This window comes from Halichoeres trimaculatus, unplaced genomic scaffold, assembly GCF_033239565.1.
Source record: "Halichoeres trimaculatus isolate MK-OKI-2021-1 unplaced genomic scaffold, fHalTri1.1 fHalTri1_scaffold_16, whole genome shotgun sequence".
Lineage (NCBI taxonomy): Eukaryota > Metazoa > Chordata > Actinopteri > Labriformes > Labridae > Halichoeres > Halichoeres trimaculatus.
Genome location: NW_027437194.1, coordinates 12,394,765 through 12,404,802, shown reverse-complemented (window position 1 = coordinate 12,404,802; position 10,038 = coordinate 12,394,765). Strand labels below are relative to the sequence as shown.

Here is a 10,038-nt window from a genome sequence, read left to right as displayed (position 1 = left end):
GGTACCTCATTAAATAACAAAAATAACAAAAAAAAATGTTTTATCGCTCCTTTTGGTTGAGAAAAGTTCAGTGTTCAGATTTATTTAATTTTAGAGGCCACACTATTTTAAAAATAAATGACTAAGACATAAAACATACCTTTTATTTTTCTTCTTCTTTTCCATGGTAGCAATTTCACCCCCCGCTTGACTGAATTATGTTGCAACTATGACTACAAAAACTGCCTCAGCCACACAGCTTAAGCAGTTGCTGTAATACTAATGTGCCGCTGTAGTTCCTCACTATCACCCCTAGAGAACAGTGAAGACCATGATTCTGAATACACTGAATGTAACTGTGTGAACCATGGGAACTTGATATCAAAAGTATAAAATGAACAGGAATTTAGAGTCAAACGTGGCATTTTGAATTTACATTGCACGGCTAATGTGATATTTGATTATAAGTAGAGTAACCTACAGTTTTCATCATTATCCGTCTAAATTTTTATCAATAGTAAACATAGGAGCCCCCATGTTAATATATACAAAAATTCACTCTGCATTATCAATCAAAAACCAGCAAACTATTACACACAAATACACACATCCTGTCTTGCTGCATGTGTGTTCTTGGAGTACTGGATCAGTTTTAGTGACAAAATGTTGTATGTTGACCAAACTCTTGTTCCTGCTGAACTGAGCCAGTGTGTCAGATCAAACTGCTGTCAGCTCAGAAGGCACAAGAGGAAGGTCAGATGTTTCCTCAGGATAATGTCAGAGGGCTTCAGTTGTGGTTTCTACTGCTTACATTCAAAAAAGCTGAAGACAGCGGATGAATATTGAAGTCTGTAAATTAACTACAATATAGAAAGAATTCAATTTCCATGCAATCCTTAATATGTATTACATTTTTTAATTACTTAGTTTGTTATCATTAGCCTTGAGAAAAAGTAAACGGTTTCAAAACTCAATGTATAGCCATTTTCCAACTGTTAAAAGAAAATTAATTTAATCTCAAAAACATTTGCAAAATTGTAGACTGATTGATCTTAACACAACAAAGGGACAGTGGTTAATAATGCATGATGAGCATCTGTCTGTGCAAAAAAAAAAACAGCAATATATGTTTGCAAATAAAGGCCATCAGATAATCAAGATGAACTGCATCCATCTTAAATGTGCATCTCGTCATGTCCATTTAAATTTGAGATGATAAAAAAAAGAGTTGCTCCTTTTTAAGTAATGAATGTATTCCACAACCACAGGTTAGTCCTCAGGTGTTCATTTGTTTTGACAATTATATGAATGTAAACTTACACTTCTTTTATAAATAAAGAAACAAGTACAGGGAAAGCTTTTTTTTCCATACTTGAAATTTTGATCTTGTAATTGAAAATATATAGACTCAGAGTTGTCTTTGGTCTTTTTTTTTAGATGTTTTATTAAACTTTAATCATGTTAAACTTGACAGTGAAGAATGATGGGAGTCCAGTGGAACTTTTGCTCAGGTTTAAGACTTTGACTAAATGTATTTGATAAAAATTACTCAAAGCTGAGATGTACTCAGGAACCATGGAGCTAAAACTGAGATTAATGCTGTAGTCAAGATGAAGAGGGGTTGGGTCCAAGTGATGAAAAGTATGTATATTGTCATCATATTTAATTCCTGCTGTTAATACATTCCACTGAAATGACAACATTCTTCATCTTAATATCTAGACTACCCTGCCCTATCACAAATAAAATTTGTACTTTTTCAGCAACCATTCAATAATGTGGTAATGATGCAGGGATTTCCAAAAAATGAAGTATTCAATAGAGTAAATAGTGTGTTTGTTGGAAACTGTTTTCAGCCACAGATTCATACAGGTTAAAATTGTTTCTTTGTCAAATTCAATCATCACTAAAAATTGAATAAGTACAGCCTTATCTTTTAAGAATAACATAAATACATATGGCTTCATTAAAACCAGAAGAAAGGAGACTAAATCTCCTGATTTTTTTTTTTTTAAAGTTTGAGCGTGTAATATCTGTATGCACTTCTACTCTTGATAATTATTGAAATGTATGTTTTTCTAGATTCACATAACTTAAAAGTTTGTTATAAATTACAATTTTTTACTCACTCAACATCAGCTCTGTACAAATGAAGAACTTAGCCACTGTGAACAAAATACTAAGACTCCCTGTTCAGCAGTTGACTAAGCTCTGCACCTGATCAGACACAGCAGATACACACAGCATATCACAAACACAACACACTCATCTTGCCTCAGAAAAGTTCTTCCTTTATAACGATCCACAGAATGGCAGCTTCAAAAAAAAAAAAAAGAAAGAAAAAAAACTTGTAGAAATATGTTTATAATAAGAAAAAAATCAGCCGTAAGAAAGTGTGACACTCTCCTTGTACCCAAAACAATGGATATGTGTATCCTTCTCTGGCTCCGGTTGGAGTAGCAGCAGTCACCATGGCAGTGTAGTAATCCCTGGCAATGTGATTTTCTAATTTTGTCCTAAATCATCATGCCAGAGACCCACATGGCCAAGGCAAAAACATGACTTCTTTCCCCAGAAATACCCTTCCTCACTCTCGTCACATCTCTCTTTCTCCTGCTTCTTTTCCTCTCGTTTCCAGTCGGTCTGGTCCTCCCTCCCCCACCCTCCCCTCTCTCCCTCTCTCTCAGGCTCCCATGCTCGGTTTAACTTTGGGTATTTCCCTCATTAACTTCTCTGCCTCAGGAACTCCAGAGAGGCCTGAGGAAGTCTGCCTCTGGAATAAAAATGACAGCATGCCCTTCTGATAGTAACTCATGATAATCACTCCTGCACTCTGCAGGGTGGGACGCTCTCATGGCAGGTGTGAGGGCATTCTGGGACATGAAGTTTAACAGTGGTTGGTTTGTGTTTTACACTCTTCAGTCTTTTCTTTCATTCTATCTAAAGGATGATTAACAGAAAAACAACACATCTTTATGTCCAAAGTTTTCTTTAAGTCACAATACAACTGACAAATCCGTGACAGTCCTCTAACTCTGTCAACGAGGCCATCCAATCAGCTGAACTGAATCCATCAGTGTGTCTTCCTGCAGTCAGGAGAGTCACTGTGACCTGTCACTGAGACCCTGCTTCTTTTCACAGCCTCTTCTGGTCCTGATGGAGGCCTCACCATCCAACAAATCATTCACTTATTGGTAATACTAGAAAAAATGGGTTGAGAAAAATACTAAGACACTGATACTTCCAACATAATCTTTAAAAACTTAGAGAGTAAAGATTTGCAGGCTCTATGTTATGTTTAAATGATCTTTACCAATGATGTGCTCTCCTTTTAATTTTGTATAGCTAATACTTTTTCCTAATCACTTCAACAGGTTTTTTTTTTTTTTTTTTTTTTTCAAAATTCAAATCTGTATTACTTCTTGTCTAAAATGTTTTATCTGGTTAAGTATGTATCTTGTTTAAAGATTTAAAAAAAACAGAGGTCTGAATTGATTGTACTAAGTAAGAATAGCTTATGCAGGGTCGTCTCTCTTGTGATGACATGAATAATGTCTCATTTAGAAGAAAAGGTAAATTTTGTTTACTAAACCAGCAGATGTTTGAACACACTGAGCCTTTTTTGTTATCAAGCATTTTGAAATATGCTGTTTATCTTGACTAAGCTAGCAAATGTGGCTTGCATTTGGTCTAATTTTACGTTTTTAATTAGAAATCAGACACATACACAATCTCAGATTTGAGTCCTTGCAGAGCTGAAATCTGTTTTTGATCTGAGTTATTGAAATCCAGAGCTAGCAGTAAATAACATCCCCCTCCACCAGTCACTTGTGATTTATGGCCCAATAAACTATGCTCTTTACAGTCTGTCACAGTCATTCATATCATGATGGATGCATACACCAATGGATGCAACTATACCAATATTAATGTATAAGCAGACTCTGTGATGGCAGGTGTATGGCGAGTTGCATGTGTGGACATGGTATTGCAGCACTTTCACATTACATCAGTTAAAGACTGATGCTGAATTTGAGATATTTCACACAACGAGGCTCACGTTCACACTGTATTGATATTCAGTGCCCAATCAGTGATGGTTTATGGCTCGTTGATGGCTGCCTCTTTCACTTGTCACTCAACCCAGTCTCACATGTTGCATAAATGATTTTCACAATAAAATTACTTCTTTCTCAATCCCAGAGAAACCTTGTGCTCACGGTTAAAGTGTCTTCAAGTTCAAGTGAACACAATCCGCTCGGGCTCATACTAAACTTTAACAGAATCCTGCTGTGTGCTGACTTGTTATTGGAGTGTGTGACTGCTGGAGCAGACTAAATGGGAATCACACTACAACAACATGCTGGATCCTGCGTGCTGGGGTTTCACTTTTTACATGTTTGATCCACAGAGGCGTGACATACCATGTCTGATCTAAGCATGTGACCCATACCAGCTGTTCAACCACCCCACCTCTGACCTCCAGACCCCTGCAAGTCCAAGTCAAATCATGCTTGACTTGGTGGGGCCGTTATTTGAAAGTGGGGAGTGGACGACTGAGGGACCAAGGTATTGTGGTGGAAGAGCAGTTTTCAAATTCCAGTGCATGCCATCAAATATAGGACATATTTTATCATTGTGAAAAATTTTGTCACTGCTCAGAAAAAAAAAAACTCTTGTGACTTCCTCTTGTGACTACAGTTACAGCCTCGTTATCAATAAATTCTCTACTCTGTCCCCTCCCCCTCTTATCCCCCTTTTTGTCTTGTGCTCCAATACGCAATAACTGCTGAGGACATGTTGCATGCCACTGACCAAAGAGGGCAATACATCCTCAAACAAGGTCTGCACAAGACAACACATGCAACATGTGGTTGCTGTCATAAATCAGACTTCACTGACATGTGATTTGACAAAAACTCCAAAATGATGGAAGCCTCTAAAATCCAGATCATCTAAGATTAAAGATTTTTTTTGTGTTTGTTTCATTGTGTCTGCAGGTGAAAGGGCAATGGTTGCAGGGAAGACCTACTGGTAGTCTGTTGTAGGCGTAAATACAGTGATGGAGATCATCTTCAGTTCAGGTTACCACAATATGAGACAGGCTTAACTCTCAAAACAAACAAAAAACAAAGATAGAAGTTCCCTTTGTTACTGCTGTTAACTGAAGTTGCACTTTACTTTCTAGACTAATGCTAACTTGTAGCTTAGCAGTTGCTAACCCTTTTAGGCCCTAACTGTCAACAAAATGTGGTTCACTGTTAAATATTACAAAATGCTCTAAAAGTCTACAAATAAGTGACATCACAGTGACAACGACCTTTTCCTTTTATTTAGTCCATCTTCATCTATCGCCTATGATATTTAAAAGCCAGGGCTTAGTCACATTTTCCCTATGCTTTATGCTAAGCTAGGCTTAACCCAGGCTTGAGCCAACTTTGAAATGCAGTAATTTAAAACCTTTTACCATCAAGAATACAAGCAATTATTCTTTGTACAAATTATAAATAGATTAAACTTTCACCCTAGCCCTGGGTTAAGTCCTGCACTATGCTGACATTGCAGTATGCATGATTTTAAATGTTAACAGAAACCATGAAACATGTTGACTTACTCTACATCATGCTCAGTAGCCTTCCTGATGGAGTGGCCAAGTGACCTTGCCTGTCTTAAGCTTTCCTGTTGATCCTGACTGCAGGAAGAAGGAGTGGGCTGAGGCTGATGCTGTTCTCTCTTTTATAAATCAGGCTTTATGAGTTCACATAGTGTCATTTGTGCATTGGAGCCTGACCCAGCTCCAAAACAATTCAAAGGACAGTTTGTTGCTCTGTCCCTCATTGGTACAAAGCAGCTCATTCAGCCTCAGTCCAAGTGTAGGAAGTCCTGTTGTGTCTGTTCAGTTCGAATGACACAGCTTTGCTGGTGTGATGAATAAATGGCTGAAAAAAATTAAAACACGACCAGTTTTTATGATGCAGGAGGAACTGTCATTAAATATAGTTTAAAATAAACGTGGAGCTGCTGGTTTTTCTGGCTGTATGATGTCTCTTTGCCCATATATGTAGCTCTATGGTACATTTGCTAAACTGCTATCAACTAAATTTTATCTGCTGTGTTGATAATGAAAGCCCAGTTTTCTTTACCTCAAATACAACAACAATAATAATAGTAATAATAATAATAATAATAATAATAATAATAATAATAATAATAATAATAATAATAATAAAATCACATTTTTTCTACATATCAAACTACTCAATTCCCACTTGTATCCTCTGGGTGGCGCCATTGTCATGCCAGTGAAGCCAGCACCTCGTTAGGGAGCAGGTGAGAGTTGAGGCTGTTACATGTCACACTTTTACATTTGCACAAAATTTAAAACCTTCAATGTTTTTAGGCTATATGTGTAAATAAAAGAAGATTTTTTACCCCAACTTTATCCGCATCTGAGTTTCAGTCGTTTCCTTCAATCTTCTTGTACCAAACATAACCCCTCACCCTAATACCCTACTAAAAAAACATTAATTAAAAAAACAACATTCACTCATGAAATGTGCAGATGAAATCAGAGTGAGCCGACGGTGAAGCACAGCAAGAAATATTTCAAATTCGCCATGAGTGATGGAATTAGTTAGCCTTCTCCTGGTGTTGTGACAGGTTTGCTGTATATTGTCTCTCAAAGCAGGAAAAATCTTTTGCATGTTTGTGTGAATGTGTGTGTGCGTAAATATCCAGTAGATGTCTCTGTTGCTTCTGATCCAGACCCACTTTACACAGCAACTTTCCATAGTTCAACATATTAAATTCTGCCATGTTTCTGTTCAGCATCTTGTTCAGGTCCCTCTGTGGGTGTATACAAAACCTATATATCCTTCTTGTTATTTTCATGGTATATTTAGAACGCTGGTCCAAATTTATTTTAAAGCGCGTATGAATCTGGAAACTCCCCCTTGGCCTCCATCTGGCTCTCCTCCCTCTCTTCATCCCACTGTCCTGCGCCAATCCTGAGTTGCAGACCTCCTCAGGGAACACATCAGGACACTTCAGAGGACAAGCAGAAGTAGACCCATCCCTATGCAACAGGTGTTTGATTCTTTTTTTGGATCCGGTCCTGCGTTTTCAAGATTTAGACTCTATCTTCTTGAGTCATCACTGAATGAAATCCTGGAATATGGGGATGTGTCGAGTACTGCAGCTGACTTTGTTGCTGGGACTCTGTCAGGCCTTCAGTGCTCCCTCCACCACAATGTCCAAGGAAGCAGGTATGGTTCCTGTAGCCCAGGTGAGGATGCTGTCCCTGGGTCTGGTTCATCTGCTGCAGGGTGTGGGGGAGAATGGCAAGAGGCTGGAGCAGCAAGGGGAGCAGATTGAGACAGAGCTGGGGAAGGCTACAAAGCACGCTGAGAGCCTCCAGATCCAGAGCTTACAGGCAGGACGGACTCACAGGCAGGTAAGAACAATCAGGTTTCACGAAGGCGCTCAAGTCAACAGAGCCGTTCAGGATTTAACTAAATTCTGACCCACAGACCAAAAAGTCACAGCCCAAATGATCTAAAAATTCACATCAGTGTATAAGATAGCCATCATTTCTTTAATAAAACAGCTTTGTTTGGTCTGAACAGCCCAACAAAACCACGAGAGACTCAACTAATTCCACAGATGCTAAAAAAAAAAAGTAGGCAAACCCTCTCATTCTGAAACATTTGAACAAGACATTTCTGATTTCTAAATGACTGAAATAATCCATAGATTTTACACATCATAATGAGTTCATTTTAAATTTGATAATGCTTCAGTTGCCCAATTATGTTATTTAACATCAACTTTATGAAGTCAGGGAAGTGTTCTGTTCTAGTTTTTACCTTTGCATGAAGAACTTCAGGGTGAAATGAACATGTTTCTATATATGGCAAGGAAACAAACTATCAAAAAAGAGTAAAATGATTCTTTCTAAGTATATACTCTTCATCTTGCAAGAAATATTCTACTTGTGAATGTGTTTTGGGTATAAATGTCTTAGTTTTCACACTTTCACTGATTGAATTCTTAATCTATGATTGAAAAAACACCTTCAAATCTGAGATTTTTATTTTTAAATGTTTTACACCTGTTTATATTTTAACATTTTATTTATTGTATTTTTTCTAATTCTTTTAATTGTAATCGTTTTTAGTCAAAAAAAAAATGCAGTTTTCAATTTTGTTGGATGACTTCATCTGAGAACTAGTATCGATTTATTGCAATTTAAATTTTTACCAATCTGCGTTGAAATGAGGGCTGTAAAAAGTGTGATTTGTTTTTGTAATAATAAGAACATATTTTTTTATGACTGGGCTATCATGTTCAAGGTTGAGATTAATCTCAAACTCAAATATAAGCATAGCATAACTCTGCTTACATGTTTAAAGTATTTCAGAATTTCTGTTATCAATCCCAAAAATGTAAAATTTTGATCTCAAATTCAGAATAATTCCATTTTAAAATCTGACAGACAGCTTTAAATTAGAATACTGTGAGTTCACAGAGGTAACTTTCACTTAACATGCTAGTTTGCTTTCTAAAGGTGCGGAAGGACCTGCAGGTTCTCAGGGCCAAGGGGGACCATCTGTGGAGGACAGTCAAAGACCTGCAGAAAGGACTGGAGGACCTGGAGACAGATCAGGGAGACATGCAGCAGAGGATGAACCACGTCCTTCAACATATGAAGAGTCTGAGTGAGACGGAGTCAGAGGATCCGACCCAGCTCAATATCAACTATGTGAAGGTGAGGAGAGAAACAAGATATCGTTATCTGGTGACAAAGCCTGTTGTATGATCCAAGGCTTGTTACTCTGAGCTACATCACATGCATGCTTACGCAAACCATTTCAAAGCAGAACGTTTACAAATGTGCACTGGGGTGTGGTTATTTTTCATTACTTTTTATTTTTTCCATGAATTTTTGAACATTAGGCTATATGTCTATTTGATTTTGTTCTTTATCATTGGTGTCATAGGCTGTGATGGCTAAACAGTCCAAGCAGCTCAACAGTTTGACCTCAGTCGTTTCAGCCCAACGCAGGATGATCAACAGATGCCAGAAACACATTGAACACCTGGAAAAACAGGTGAGTTAGGTGAAAGGTAATACTGAAAATTTTGCTTCTTTCGCTGTCAGGGCCTTAGAAACATTCACTTGTGTTTTATTACTAACAGAAACTAACCCCCCAGCCTCCGTGCAGCCATGTTGTAGATGTAGAATTGTCTCATAGGTTTGACTGTGATGCAGTTCTTCATTTGCTTCTTGTCTCTGCACGTTTGTTTAAGGTCTCTAAAAGGCTTCCAGCAGCACTGAGGGCAGAATCCGACTCTGAAACTATCTGAGGGGCACAGCTGCATCAACACAGACTGTAAACCAGCCACATCACAGGCTACAACAAAAAAAGCCCTTAAATCTTACAAAGACATGCCACTGTCAATGCACATGTGTCTCATTTTAATAAATACTTGTTTGGATTATTGTTCTATTTTTGACACAACCAATCATTATGTTTAAAACAGCCAAAAAAAAAAGTTCAAAGGTATTGTTTTGGTCGTTACAGCATATGTTTGAAACAGGTTAAAGAATAAAACTCTCCTGTTGTAGAACCATAGTGTTGTGGCTCTGACTTCCACAATATTGTGGTTGATGATGATGGTGAAACCCTACACACACCCAAATAAACAGACGCACACCAGAGACAGAGAAACTTTCACACACTGACAACCCGCCAGGCTCGGAGTTTCCTAACAAGACACATACAAAAAAAAAGGATTATCCATTTCTAATGTATTTGATTCAAAAACTCATTTATTGTGACTACACCCAGGTCATACTTTTGTAAGCTCCATTATAATGAGATCATCTTGGAGTTCAAACGAACATTTTAGCATCATACAGGAGAGAAGGCGACAAGTTCTGATGCATAAAGTGAACACTAAAAACTCTGCTGAATAAGGATGTGGGCTCTGAGGTAACAAGCTGATTAAGTGTTGTCATCTTGGTCTTTGGCATGGAATAATTTGTCAATAAATTGT

General features: G+C 37.7%; 1 protein-coding gene across 1 annotated transcript; it reads left to right on the top strand.

Moving 5' to 3' along the window:
* Window positions 1-6,972: 6,972 nt before the first annotated feature.
* LOC141805571 (uncharacterized) lies at window positions 6,973-10,038 on the top strand. The gene is made up of 4 exons (XM_074690685.1): window positions 6,973-7,432; window positions 8,546-8,746; window positions 8,979-9,089; window positions 9,289-10,038. The coding sequence occupies exons 1-4, from the start codon at window positions 7,139-7,141 to the stop codon at window positions 9,343-9,345; spliced, it is 663 nt and encodes a 220-aa protein (XP_074546786.1). The 5' UTR covers window positions 6,973-7,138; the 3' UTR covers window positions 9,346-10,038.

What these genes read in the sequence shown, in the direction of transcription:
- LOC141805571 (XM_074690685.1), top strand. Translation starts at nt 7,139, where the DNA reads ATGAAATCCTGGAATATGGGGATGTGTCGAGTACTGCAGCTGACTTTG. An exon ending in CAGGACGGACTCACAGGCAG is followed by an intron (nt 7,433 to 8,545) that starts GTAAGAACAATC and finishes TGCTTTCTAAAG; the next exon opens with GTGCGGAAGGACCTGCAGGT. An exon ending in TCAATATCAACTATGTGAAG is followed by an intron (nt 8,747 to 8,978) that starts GTGAGGAGAGAA and finishes TTGGTGTCATAG; the next exon opens with GCTGTGATGGCTAAACAGTC.